The sequence below is a fragment of the Centruroides vittatus genome, unplaced genomic scaffold (genome assembly GCF_030686945.1).
Source record: "Centruroides vittatus isolate TY-2023 unplaced genomic scaffold, ASM3068694v2 contig_794, whole genome shotgun sequence".
Lineage (NCBI taxonomy): Eukaryota > Metazoa > Arthropoda > Arachnida > Scorpiones > Buthidae > Centruroides > Centruroides vittatus.
In genome coordinates this window covers 360,729-376,093 of record NW_027122512.1, presented here as the reverse complement: position 1 = coordinate 376,093, position 15,365 = coordinate 360,729, and the positions used below count along the sequence as shown (strand labels likewise).

The window sequence follows — 15,365 nt, the reverse complement described above, 5'->3', positions numbered from 1 at the left end:
TCTGCAAATATTGGATTTGATCCGGTTTCAGAAATAAATTTAATTTATTTTCCATTGCTTCTTGCCTTTGAGTCAGTTTTTGTATCTAAAATTTAAAAAATAAATTATATATAGTATCTTTGAAATCTAATACAGCTATACTTAAACATATATAAGATAACAGCAATATTATTTAATGTTTTCTGATTTCTTTATTGTTTTCATTACATAAAAGTATAGTCAGTTTTCTACTCAAATATCAGAATTCTGATTCATAATATAAGATATCACTCCATGTTTCACATTACAAAATAAAAGTTGGTCTAAAATTGTTTTAAATGTAAATAAAACATTTATCTGCAGTTGTAGTCTCTTGTTTTCTAACTGAAGTTTTTCATTTAGTTTATCTGAAGTATTTTCATCACCTTCTTCACTTGTTTTTTCTGTCATGGCAAGGTTCACGGAAGACTCCACTAGAGCTATATAAAAAAATACGTTATAAGTCAAAACATGTTAAAATAATTATTTTTTCGTGCCATATAACGTTTCTCGCAAAAACAGACAGAATTGAACATACAAGATTTTCGATAACGGCCAATTTATTAAACACCGAGAATACTCATACAAAACAGTCATCTTTATTTCGGATGAAAAAAGAACTAGCTCGGCAATTAAATAATTTTACCATTGGTTTTTCTATCTTCAGGAAGTTTTTTTCCCCAATAGGCCTCTTTATCGTAATAGATTTAGGAGGATTGGGCACATTGAAAATTGTGGGAACCACATTCCATTTTAGCAGCTTCCTTCCGTCAGCTCTTTTCGGTTCAAACTGCGATTCTTCGAAATGAAGCTGAACAACAAATAATTTAATGTGAGCTCACGTATACATCTCAAAGACAGTACCTATAGAAAAATACATGATATACACTAACCTCACACAGTTGAGAATGTTCAGTTGGCTGCCACTTAGCACGTCTGCAGTTCTGCACCCATTTCGCTCTCCTCTGCTTATCTGCAGGAAATCTGAACAATCGAACCTTGGAAGACATACTTTTACAATTAGGTGCCACACAATACCCCATTGCTTAACGTTTCGAGTATGTATATACGTAATTATATTCGATTCGTGCACGAACCACGTATGATGAGCTCAATCGATTAGTTCCAAAATGGCCGCTGCCACAAAGAATCACGGAAGCGTGTCCTGACCTTCTTATACAGACCTTGATAGGCAGGATACATAAAGTGAATTGTGGCACTGCAAATTCATGTGATTTATTTCCCTGCACTGCCGCGCAGCAGATCGTGCGCTAGAACTGCGCCTTATATTGAAAGTACGTAAGTTGCTCAATATTTCGTCGAGGAATGAGTTTTGCGTGTAAGATCTCAGCGCTGTATTGAGTGCCTCCCAGTACTGGAGGTATCATGCCTCCAGTACTGGATCCACCCGCAAGAAACTGCATGAGGCATTCATTTTTAATGTTGCAAAAATAACTCGAGTTTTCTCTCTTGCCCGTACAGTAATACAATATATTACCATGAGAAATTCATTGGGTGCATTTAGTGCCAGGTAGACAGGAAGCTGCCATCTTGCAGTTTCAGTGGTATCTGTTAGAACAATGATGAAGCAATCGTTTAATTTACAATTAAACTTTATTCTAATCTAAGACCATATATACACTTGTTCACACATCCATAACTTGGCGCGCAACTTAACAGATTTCTTCCCCCCTCAAGCTGTCTTACACGGGATGTTGCCAGTTCATACACAATTTGCTATGTCGACACGTGCTTTAGTTCGTATTTCCCACAGTATCGCTCAAGCTATACTCGGATATTGTATTGGAATATCGGTCGACTTATACTGTACACGTGCAAGAGCAAATCCATCTTGCTGAAAACTGTCATTTAAGTAAGAATTTCCAATTAAATGCGGAATATCTAAGAAAACGTTCTGCAGCACGAAATATGTAAATATTAGCATCTTGGACAGTGTAAATAGTGATGAAATGGATCAATTCATATAATAATTATCCATTTTTAATGAGAAAGATGAGTAGACAGCCAGACATTGATTGCAGCCCAAAAGCTCTCTTATGGAGGATGCAGGATTGAATCTGGGTAGGAAATTTTCGGGTGATCCATGTTTCTTACGGGGATTGGCTAAATTCGTGACAGATATGTTAAACAATACACTCTTAACTATCCACACATTTTAATTTTTTCTCATATCCCGAAGACTTTCCATGGCAATAATTGAATATCACATAAATTAAATCTGAACTTTGAGGCTGCCACACCGTATCATACTGTAGTTTGTTACGGCGAAATCTTACCAAATTAACAAATAATTAAGAAAACAATGCGGTGCATAGCTATTTTGCAGCCACTCTGTGCAATGTATATCAAACTGTTGGCTTCGTTTTATGGTTTGAAAAAGAACGAAGTTTATACGAGAAAATGCCTTGAGCCAAATATGTAAAATCAATTTATCGGCAGTCAGATGGAAAGAAACGGGACTCGACATATAATACTTTATTGATACAACCAGCCCATCAGAAGTCAAGTAGATAAAACCACTCAACATTGATCGTGGGTTCGTACCTGGCCAAGAGTGGAGTTTTCCGGGTTTTCTTCACCTACATAGTGGCCAGTTTCTTAGAAAATCCTCTGGAAAGCATCCCACATGGGCAGATTGCCCATGTGTCGGGTTACCATAACGGAATAAACCAAACCGTACTCAAACTCAAGTCCTGCAGAATGGCAGATTAGTGTCTTTAAAGTCTTGCTTGTTAGTTACAAATGAAAATTTATTCATATATTTCAGGTCTTAAAGGATAAAGGACCCCATTTAAAATTTATTTTGTATACTAGTACTTTCTATATATTAACAGGACTTATTATACTGGAAACTATGGAGAATGCAGATATTTAGTCTTACAGATCAAAAATAAAGTTCTTTATATAGTTCACCCGAACACATACACTTTAAACACGTGTTTCGGAGTTGTTCGTCCCTCCTCAGCAGGCCTTTAAACGACACTTTAACCACGATTGGTGGATCTCTCTACCGTTGTTGTTATTCATTTTATTAGTTTGCTTAATATACATATTAAATACATTATATGACTAAAATAAGGCAAAGAACAAGCGAAATAGAAACACAAAAACAACAAGAAGAAGAAATAATTAAAATGTTTACTTTAAACGATTACCCGAAATGTATAATAGAAAATTGGCTTGAAAAACTAGATAATGACAAACAACCAAAATCAATAGATAAAGATTAATAAAATATTAAATTCAGATATGTTTCAAAATTGTTTTAAAGAATTAAAAATGTAATTAAAAATAGAATCAACTTAATACCGGAAAAAATAAATTCAACTAAAAAACAATTATGTTACAGAAAAGAAAAATATGATATAACAGAGGAGAAAGGAATAGTATATCCATTTGATTGTAATTGTAATCCAAGAAAACATATATAGGAGAAACTAAAAGAAAATTAAAAATAAGATTAAGTAAACATATCGGAGCAATCAAAGGAAACTATGCAAATTCGGCAGTAGCTGACCATTGTAATACAGAAGGTTGTGCAATTGATCTAAATACGGTAAAAATTAGAAAAAAGGAAAAAAATAATTATAAAAGACAACTGTACGAGCATTTAAATATAATTAAGCAAACTAATAAAATGAATAACAACAATGGTAGAGAGATCCACCGATCGTGGTTAAAGTGTCGTTTAAAGGCCTGCTGAGGAGGGACGAACAAGTCCGAAACACGTGTTTAAAGTGTATGTGTTCGGGTGAACTAAATAAAGAACTTTATTTTTGATCTGTAAGACTAAATATCTGCATTTATAATTTTCCAGTGTAATAAGTCCTGTTAATATATAGAAAGTACTAGTATACAAAATAAATTTTAAATAGAGTTAGAAAGGACAAAAAGGCATAATAATTAGATAAAAGACCCTCTTTAGAAGATCGGATACCCTTTTTGATATTCAAATGAAATGTACTCGTTCGAATAAAACTCGAAATGTGACTAAAATTTAAAAATATAGCCGAATTGTGATCAAATTTCATGTTTATATTTTCGAATTATGCATTTTTATAATAAAAATCAAGAGATTTCAACATTTTGTAATTATTTTCTGCAAATGTAATGCGCGTATGGATATAATCTGGATACATTTTCAGCCACAGAAGATTCTTCCTGATTTCTCAAAATTGCATTTCGTCTAAGGTGATGCTAATTTGATCGGAGGGGACGAAATGCCCCAGAATTTCCCAGTAATGAAACCGCACGCCCATGTTTTTCAACTTGATGTAATCTCTGACGTGCTCTTGTTCTCTTTCCGATAAGACGCTCCTATTGTAGATCATCCAAAGACTCTTTAAATTCGGAGCTTGATCTATAATGCAATATATGGACCACTTATTGACGTTCTCGCAATTGTGAAGTGCGAGTGTTTGAACTGTTTTCAGAAGTGGTACGATCTCTAGAATCAGGTCGTCGTTCAAACAGGACAGAGAAGAGATGATCAACTCATTCAACCTGGAACAATTCGAGAACAGGGATGACAGGCAATCTTCCCAAGGATCGCCTCGAATGTTTTCCAAATTTAACCTTTCCAGCTGTTGGAAGATTGGATCAAACTGCTCTATGGCATCGTTCTTCTTGAAGTAAAGATGGCGGATCGAATAAAGTCCCAGAATCCTTAAGTTGGTGCAATGTGTTCCGATTTGATAGAGGTTAACGTACTCGAAATTGTTTAACTTTAACTCGCTCAGTTGTTTCCCTGCAGAAAACAGGTAACAACTCACTCCCTCGAAGGTCAAACTCGAATCGCCCTTATGAATGGTGATGGACAAACGATTTAGACTCCGGAGTGATGACAGTGTGTTTATGAGATCCGTTTCGTTAATAGCTACTTTATATAAACACAAAGTATGCAATTCGGGAAACGACAGCAAAATATCTGGAAGATCCATTCTGTCTTCACTAGGAATCAAACACAACTCTCTGAGATGCAATTGTCTGTTGTAATTGCGCTGTACGAAATGGCATACAGCATTCACGTAGAGGTTTCTTTCCACTTGAATCTTCATAAGTGGTACGTGTTCCAATACACGAACGAGCCCGTTTACAGTTATAACAGTACCTTTGACCTTTAGCACCTTTAAATATTTACACCTCGGGAATTGCGGATCCTCAGAGTCGTAACACAGCGAACTTAGACCCGCATCGGTCACCAGGCAATATGATAAATCGAGGCATTCTATGAGAGGGCAATGTTTGCCAATTGTCTCTACCGTGGAATCGTTTGCGTTTGTTCCACTTAAGCTTAGAACTGAAACATTTGGTAACAAACGGATCAATTCTCCAAGATTTTGTTGAGTGATGTTTGAAAACCCGAACCTTGCGTGAGTGATTTCTTGAGAGAATTCGGAAAATCTTCGTATGGGTATGTCGTGGTTGTAAAATGCTAAACGTAGTGTTTTAATTCCTTTCCTGAAGAAATTGCAAAGTACTTGAGGATCGAGATCGGAGGGTGCAAAATTCAGAAGTAACTCGCATACAATTGGAGGAAGTACAGAAAATAAATTTTCGGTATAAATATTTCGTCTCTGGTAATAATTAATTATATCTTGCAGATGGGCATTGATATAAATTAGACACGATCGAAGAAGAGGACTGTAAGTTTCCATTGTATAACTGTGAACAATTGGCATTTCAACAAAGAGAAACAATTGATTGTTCGAGTATTGGATTATTAATTTAATACAAAACTAACTAAGCGTGCCTTTTGGACTTTTTCGGGAGTGGGGATTGGTGAGGCTGAGTTCCCATAGACGTAATGTTGTAAATTGCGCTTTTCTTAAATCTCTTTTCGGCAGCATCATCAATCTCTTTAATTTAATGCCCGAACTGTACTGAAACAAAGTCGAACAAACCGAAACCCTCTTTCGATTAATATATAGATTTCACTTAAAACTTTTCAAAATTTCATTGAAATTCCTGTTCATTCATGATTTATTTGCATTATTTTTTCCATACTTTACAGATACTTACGGAGTTTCTTCTTTCTCAAACTTCGATTTTGTTGTTTTTCTCTGGGAATTATCGCCCCAAAAGCAATTAAAATTTCTCAAGCGTTTAATTGCTCCTGGGAAAGCATTATCATTCATAAAAAATATTACACCACAGCAAAAATACTAATACTTTTCGTTTTTAATAAATCAAACACCGAGTGGCCGACCCACCAGTGGTCGGATAAAACCGCTGAACACCGGTCACGTGGAATTTTTTACGTGTTTAGCATCTAAATGGGATCCATTCATACCATCAAAATGCTTTTTTCCGTTTTAAAATGGTTTAAAATATAAAAATTTTTAAAAATAAGATATCATAACAGATGTCGCCACACGTGCCGTTTTAAACGTTGCCGGAAAAGTTAAGCAACTCGCTGCTGGATGTTTTTAATCGATAGTTTAGCTTCACGTATTTAGATAATCACTAACAGAGCGATATTGAATGTTCATTCTCCTATTTCTATGGGGTAAGAACGTTGATTATCTTACCAGTCTTCACCTATCGTGTTCCCAGAATTGTAGTACGTACCGGTACATTATTAATTTTAATGCCATTTTTCTTCAACTCTGTATTCAATTATACAAATAGCCGTTAAGTAAATCCTTCTTTTCCAATACAATATTAATTCTGGCATGAAAGAAAATTGTATTAATTTTAAATTATCGTTGAATGGAATTAAATCCTAATCTTTTTTCAACATTTAATTAGTAAAAAAAAATGGAATGAAATGAATAAAGGTAGCTTATAAGATTAATTTAAATAGATTTAAATTCGAGATTTTTTCCAATAAAAGCCTTAATAAGATATGACGTTTGTAAATAATTTCTCTTTAAATATTTAAATGAACTAAGAAGCCAATGGCTTAGCTTCACACGCCATTTTGTACAAGTAAACACGGGTTTTATAGTATTATGTCAGTTTTATATCCGCTGAGCACCGTTAAATAAGGTTTAAATACATCTTTGCCACTGTTCAATACTATTATATCTACTTTAAACACTACTTTATACTATTAAAGATTGATTTTATATTTGCTTAAGTCAGCTTTATTAACCAATTTATATTTTATTAAACACAGTTGTAACCTCTTTAAACACCATTTTACGCCTTTAAACAGTGAAAGAAAACAAAAATAAATCCAATGACCCATCCCATAAGAAAACACGTGCAATTATAAAGTTTTCTTATTGAAGTAGATTAATTTAAATGTATAGGCTAATTATATTAAATTTTAAGTATTTAATTCCATTTGATAAGTAAATGAAGATTACATTTTTTTCTCTCCTACAGTAAATCAATAACATATAACCAAGTTTATTTATGTTAATTAAGTTTTTACTTAGATAATCCTCAATGAATAATTTGTTACTATCGAGATGAAAGGATTTTATTTTATTTACCCTATTTAATGCAATTTATATAAATTAATTAAAGTAAAACATGTGATTTGCCTCGAATTTTTTGGTCTCTTGATATTGTCGAAGAAAACAAAATCCGGTGGGATTCTGTTTTATTTGCCATTAGATACATCATATTTTGTTTGTGTCTAGTGTTTGGAGACATTTATCCAGAAGTGCTATGGTCACGTGTCTGATACTTGAAGTTTTCCATAGAAGGGGCATTCCTTCTCCCCCTTCTACCCTTAAATCCGTCTCTGTTCTATCAAAAAAGCTATACCACAGAGCATTGTCTCGATGGCAAACTTCTATTATAGAAACTATTGTATACTCTGTTCTATGACGTAACTTCAATCAAAGAAGGCGTTAATTAAGAGGATAACTCCTTTGATTGGCCAGACGTAACAAGAACCTCTCTGTAAACAGCCTAAAATGTCAAATTGTTGTAAAACTGTTCGTAAATTCAGAAATATTTAAATAAATACTGTAATACAAGAAAATAATCGATAAAAAGTAAAGGTATATCTCGTTTATCTCATTTTATTTTATAAGTTGTCAAAGAATGAATAACGCTCATTAGCCAATACAATCCTGTCATACGATTATTTATAACCGTGCCCTTCAATTATTTATAACACAAAACAATAGTTATTTCCATAAATATGTTATTTTCCTCGATGATTAAATATTTACTACTCGAATCAATGAAAATCATTAAATTTTACCAACTTTCAAGTAACCTTGAAGACTTCTATTCATTTTTATTTATCCACCATTTTATTTTATTTTTAAATAAATAAAATAAAATATAATTGCAATTTTTACAAATTACTACTTTAATTCTTATTTTTTAGCAACTAATCCAAATGGCAATTTTTATATAATAAGAGGAATGAATAGAGCTTTAAACTTTGTAAATAATTTAAATATAGGTTTTTAGGACTTTTAAGATGTTTACGTCGTAAATTCATTAGTTTTTTTTTATTGCTTGTTTAAACTTAATTTAATTTTAATTGTTTCTTAGTTCGTTGTGTGGCGCTGCAGGTTTCGAATATATAGGTGGCGTTAGATACACGGGCGCCACATACAAATCGATGAAAGCGCCATCTGGCTTCCTTTCTCAATTTACACAAATATGAATCGTAAAGATGAATACTCAATATTAAAGATGAAGTTTCGTTTTGTTTTCTGGACACAAGAAGAAGAAAGAAGCAATGGAAGGATGTGTCTAAGAATTTTTTATATGCGCATCATTTAATATACAGTAGAGCATCGATTATCCGACTCAATTGGGGACTGGGGTTGGTCGGATAACTGAAAAGTCGGATAACCAAAAAGTATGAAAAAATACATTATTAGTATAGCGTATTAGGCCTGGTTTAAATACTAGCCTCCCTTTCACGATCGAGCCAGTGCTGCCAGCTAAAACATGCAAAAATTTAACAAAAATAATATTAAAGTAGCCAAGACATAACCAAATATTGTAGCGCCACATCACTAGCGGACATTTGAATTTGCCGACTAGAACGCGGTCGGTTAACCGATAAGTCGGTTAATCGGGGGTCGGATAATCGATGTTCTACTGTATTTTCATTTATGACATAATTTTACTCAAGTTTATTTAATAACATCAGGTAGAGAACAGCGAGAAGTGTTTATTATATACAGTAGACTATAATTTTTAATGGACACCATGCATTGAGTTTCTACAAGTCCAGGTAGTCTAGTTTTGATATCACTGAGATTTTTGGTTTGACGCCTTCTGAGTAAATATATTTGGCCATTTATGAGTTTGTCTGTATGTATTTGCTTATATTCATGCTGTATAAATATCACTGTGCAGCTTGAATATAGCGATATACTGATAGTGATCAGCTAATCGGTGTCTTGACCGTTTCCATTTTAAAGTAGGCAAAAATGGCGAATAGAAGGGCACGGAAAAATTTAGAAATCCAAGCATAAAAAGTAAGCATCATCCGCATTAGATTCGAAGTCAATGACGTAATCTCGTATTGTTCGGTTCGGTATGTAATTACACTCTTCGCATCAGTCACGTTACGTCATTGAAACTTGTCCTTCTCCTGTTTCCCGGGATCGATAAAGTTAACGAAGTAAATAAACACTACTTCATATGGTTCTTTTGTTCCTTCGGCTAAATATAATTTTGTTATTATGAAAATGTCTAAGTATCCATTTACCTTTTATGTTTTCGTTACAAAATCAAAATCAATAATTAAAATTTTCGATTGATTTGTAAACGGTTTCGTTATAAAATCTGCATTTCTGAACTTCTGTTAAAGTTTAATCAATTTTTATCATCTGTTCAGCTTTTGTACTTCTTTTCATCTATCCGGATCAGGAGACTTTCGGATTCTAATCCCTTCAGCTTCTAGTCTAGTTTCTTCATCTTTTCGTCTGTAATTCCTTCAGTTTTTAATGTAATTTCCTTCGGCTTTTTGTGTTTATTTGTATTTCTCGTGATGGAGACACTTCATTCCTTGTGTTTCTAATTACAGGTGTTTTAATAATTTTTATTTACTACTGTTTGTTTCAGATAGTGTATTTATTGTCGGTTAATGTTACCTATGGTTTCAAAATGGCGGCTCGTCTCTGATTCCCGCAAATAGAAGAAAGGAAACAGTGACTCACTGTACGTTCTAACCTAACCTAACCTATTCTAATAATTTTGTTGGTAATAATTATGATAATTTATTAGAATAGGTTAGGTTAGGTTAGAACGTGCGTCCCCATTGTTTCCTTTCTTCTATTTCCTAGAATGAGAGACGAGCCGCCATTGTGGAACCATACGTAACATTAATCTTATTGTCTAAGCTTCTAGTTTCTTAAATCTGGTTTCTTAATATGTGTAGTTGTTTTACATCGTTTAAACAATTTATTCGTGTTGTTTTATTGTAAGCAGACCGCCTGTAATGAAAGGCACGTGTTTTGTGTTGGAAGAAAAAATCGAGTTATAAATAGAGAAAAGTCTTCGTTTCTCCCTCTGTTTTCTATTCATACCGCATGGTTTGTAGCTGTCCATTGAAATCCTCTAGCAAAATTCTCCACTTACTTGACCTGTTTGTAGCATTCATAAAAGTTTTCGATTTCTTCTCCTATAGATCTGTTTTCCCAGGGTTTCTTGGTAAGAATTACCATTCTCGATGAGAGCCAATTCGTTTCCTGGCGTACAAAGTGTACAATTAGATAATGTTCTAGCATACGAAATTTTCTATCCATTCTTCTCTTTTGTTTCAGTTGTTAACTCTTTAAATTCTTAATAAGCTTATTTCGTACACAATACCTGTAAACTTTCATTTGGTATATTTTATTATCAAATAATAATCTTTAAAATTTGATTTTGTATTCAAGTATAATTTAATATGTGACAAAATAAAATTTTCGTATCTGTATGACATAAGTCAACTTTCGAGACTGATGAGAAAATAATAAAGTTAATAATTAAATACACAAGGTTTCATTAATAATTGAAAGGAAATGAAATAAATTAAGAACAAGGATAGTTGTGTTTATAATTTATTTATTATCAAAGAAATACGTGAAAGATACGTGGCTTCTTGTATTCAAGGACTTATTTATGTGTTACAATAGGTATAGAGAAAGGGTCTCTTACACGTGGCTGAAGGCCTTAAGTCTAAATTTCTTTTATTTTTGTATAGTTACAGCGTAGTATTTTTTAAAATACAAAATTATTACTGATTATCAGATTAAAACAAACTAAATCTATTTTTGGGGCCTTAGCCCCAGCGCAGAAAGTTTAGTATGGTTTAATGGGATACGGTAACTCAACACGCGAGTGATCTGCTAAAGTGCATTCCTCTCGGAAGGTCGTTCTATAAGAAACAGGCCTCTATTTATGTTAGGTGAAGAAAACCCAGAAAACTTCAGGCGAACACTACCAGTGTTTAATGGTTTTATCCATTCGGCCACTGGCAGGGGCCCCAACACAGAAGGGCCCAGACATTTAGACTTTTATTTGAAAACAGTGATGACAAATCTGTTTTTGTTTGTTTCTTTATTGAATTTATTCACATATTTTTATGGATTTCAGGAAGGGGTGGGCTTGACATTTGCGTGTTCCGTCCCTGAATCGACTCTACTCGTGGAAATAAAGAAATGTTGGAAAAGAAATCGAGAAACTAACGATTTCTGCCACACAAAATGAAGAACTTATGTATACTGGCGGGTTAATTTATTAATGCTGTTTTCCTAAGTTTCATTCAAATACGAATGAAGCGTATGTAAATAGTATGATTAAAGACATTTGTATTTACTTTCGAGTTCTGAATAAAATTTACATTTTAAAGCATTTAACTTAATTAAAGCTTGTAAAATAAACAAATTCTACTTCCCGAACTTTTAATTTCTTTTCTTGTTAAGTACATTGGGGTCCATGATTCAGTTAACCATGGTAAAGAACACATTGATGCTTTAACACCTAAATAGAAGCGAGTTTTTTATACAAAGTCCTCCTGGAGCGCATTCAAAGCGATTAATGGAATAAGGCAACCCATTTGAATATTTTCGTAGTAATAATTTAAAACTGATTAGAAGATAGGATCTCTAATTGGCTTAAAGTAATAAACTTTTAGCCAATTAAATCTTTGGTTACAACGGTTAAATCTTTAATTAACAATGACCGCCACTTCTAAACACCGACCATCTTTTACCAGAAAATTTATTATTTTTACAAAAAATGCATAAAAAATAACCTTCGAACAACGGCCATTTCTTACGTTTTCGTCACTGGTCGTTATTCAGAGCTTTAACTGTATTAAATTTTGTAAATTGGAGCATTTTCTTAACAAAAAAGGAAGGAAAAGAATTGCGCAATGGAGCTGAAGATGTCCTGTTGTACTGTTCTTTTTCTTTGTTCCACTCGATCAATATTGTACACGTATAAATAAAAATACCCAATTACATATTGCTCGGATGTCTATATGTTAAATATAAAGTAATTTTTTGTATAAATTAAAAATTATAAAATATATGTGAAGTCAAAAAACACAAAGCATACTTCCAATACAATTCCAACTACGTCAATCACTCGATCTTTACAACTTGATCGATGTAACTATTAAACAGTTAAACTTGTTTAAATAGGAATCGATCAAATCCAGAGAGGAGAACACGTGTACTTCTGTGTTGACCTCAATTATTAAGCTCTTCTGTGTCTAGAGGATCCCAAGTGTCCCGAAGACCAAATGGTGTTAAACCTAACAAATTTTGGGAATTTTCTGAGATCAAGATCGCGATATGCAGAATGGATACTTGTCTTTATTTGGCCCCTCTTCTGGACTCAGAGTATCTCCAAAATTCATTTATATATAAATATTTATTTATTTAAGGGCTTTAAATCTGTTGCGGCTTGGTTATTGATTTTTATTCACGCATTTTTATAGGTTTGTGCCTTTTCTCGACTCTTCCAGGTCTTATATCCATTTATTACGTATAAATATTAGATTTATGATCCCAGCTGAATAAATAAAAACAAATTTTCGAATATTTGTTGAGAAAATTGTTTTTTAAACATTTTTTCTGCTGTAGCGTATTACATAAAAGTGATTATTTTAGTAATTACATTTATATAATACGAATTATTGGCCAGTGGCGGAGATATATCTGTAGCAGTGCCATAACTAGGGCGGTGCCGGCGGTGCCCAGGCACAGGGAGTAGACCCTGAGGGCGCAAAAATGACCTGGACCAAGTTTTGGGTCATAGTTTCGGGGCGTAGTTACAGATGCACCGGGCGCATAAAAGGCGCTGATCTGTAGTAGTGTCACAGTGTGGCAACACTTCTCCCCACAGTAGTTAGTCTCTTGGACTGGCAGTACTGTTTCTCGCTACATTTGAATTTGTAACAGTCGTGCGTTTTAGACACGAATAAAACCTTTTGTTAAGGTGACGTCTTTGTCTCTTTATACTACAATATCCAAATACATATACGTTTAAGATAGGTTTTTCTGGTTAATGTTACCTATGGTTCCAAAATGGCGGCTCGTCTCTGATTCAAGAGAACAGAAGAAAGAAAACAGTGGGGACGCACGTTCTAACTTAACCTAACCTATTCTAATAAATCACCATAATTATTACCAACCAGAATAGGTTAGGTTAGAACGTGTGGCACCACTGTTTTCTTCTGTTTCCTTGAATCAGAGACAAGCCGCCATTTTGGCACCATAGGTATCATTAACCGTTTTTCTTGTTAAAATCTAAAATAAATATGAAATCATTAATAATATTTATAAAAAATAACAATATTCTTTATAAACTTTCTGCTGTAATTTAAAATTAATTTATCAAAATATATTATTTAATATAAAGTTCGAATACAATAATAAACATTAAAAATGTATAGTTATTACATAACTCTCCAACTTATAGATCGCGATTCCGTTCGCAATATCCAAAAGCATTGGAAATTTCTTAATGGATAAGCGGGTTGAAAAGTGTTAGTGTAGTGCTTTTAATACAGTAAAATATATGTTTTAAGTAAAACGTAGATTAAATTTAAGCCAATAAATGTATTAATGGACGTGGGCGTGGAGGAATCATTAAATATCTACGAATTTTACTTCAACACTAGAGATTTTGTGCGCGTGGGTGAAGAAGTAAATACTAGAAAAAAAATATATCTTATAACTAGTAATTAATTTAGTTTCTTTGATTATTTTAAGAAATTATCGCCAGTTTTTTCATTATTTATACATTAAACTTCGTCAAATATTTCCGGAGGATAAATATTTAAGCTCTACATTATAAATCAGCTTTGATTCTAAGGTAATTTTCTGTTTGTTTCGATTGTTTACAGCTATACACTTTATAACAGTGGTTGTGTTATCAGTGAAGGGTAGATTATATAACTAACAACAGAATCTTTCTATTCTCTTCAAGATTTTAAGGCTATGTTGATGCTACGGTGATACGCTGACCCCTATATTAATGGTCAGCATCAACATAGCCTTAAAATATACAAGAAGGTACCCTTCTTGGTAGATCAGCTGCGTGTTGAGTTACCTTATTCCATCACTCAAATTCTTTCTTTTGAATTTAATTTAATAATACAGAAGTAAATGAAGAGTTGAAGAAACATAGAAAAATAAATAAGAGTTGCTAGATAAATAGCTTACCAGAGCAATTACAACAGTAGCAATCATAATCATAACGTGGAGGAGACTCCGCATTACGAAACAATTAGATAAAGATGGCGATTACAAAGCGGATTACACAGCGTATTAAAGTAATAATCTTCGAATTTTTTGGAGGAATTACAAGAAAAATGCCACCATTTCAACGTATTAACTGTCAAAGTTTTCAAGAAATAGATGGCGAGTCACTTATCCTAAGAGAATAATGCTTCCAAATAACAAAGGTTAAGAGAAGGCTCTGAAGGCCGTGTTTTCCAAGTTACAGTTTACATAAGTTTAAAAATATCTGTGTTTATTTAGGGATGAATGTAACAAATTTATACTTTCATGACGTTTCATATAATACAAATTTTACATATTTATGAGAGGGAAGGAAAACTTAACACAAAATAATTAATAACTTGTAAAAAAACAATATGTCACCTTGGAAACTATTGTGTAATTCGAATAAGGGTTCACGTTTCAAAGTTTTTTTGTTTAACACAAATGAATTAGATAATTGTCTCTCGACCGAATACATCTATAAAAATAATTCAATATTTATTACTTATATAAAAATGATCACTAATGTATAGGGTTTCAAATTCATCGATATAACAATTGAAAATTTCCAGTGTCATTTTCATTTAATTTATCAATTATTTATTATTTTTTCTGTTTGCTTTGTTACTTTTCTATACTTAAAGATAATTCTATTTTGAAAGAAGACAAAGAATCCTT

At 33.0% G+C, this 15,365-nt stretch overlaps 1 protein-coding gene across 1 annotated transcript; it reads right to left on the bottom strand.

Moving 5' to 3' along the window:
* Window positions 1-4,053: 4,053 nt before the first annotated feature.
* On the bottom strand, window positions 4,054-5,724 carry LOC136981785 (uncharacterized). Its single transcript, XM_067278158.1, has one exon. The coding sequence runs from the start codon at window positions 5,718-5,720 to the stop codon at window positions 4,209-4,211; it is 1,512 nt and encodes a 503-aa protein (XP_067134259.1). The 5' UTR covers window positions 5,721-5,724; the 3' UTR covers window positions 4,054-4,208.
* Between the last annotated feature and the right edge of the window lie 9,641 nt (window positions 5,725-15,365).

What these genes read in the sequence shown, in the direction of transcription:
- LOC136981785 (XM_067278158.1), bottom strand. Translation starts at nt 5,720, where the DNA reads ATGCCAATTGTTCACAGTTATACAATGGAAACTTACAGTCCTCTTCTT.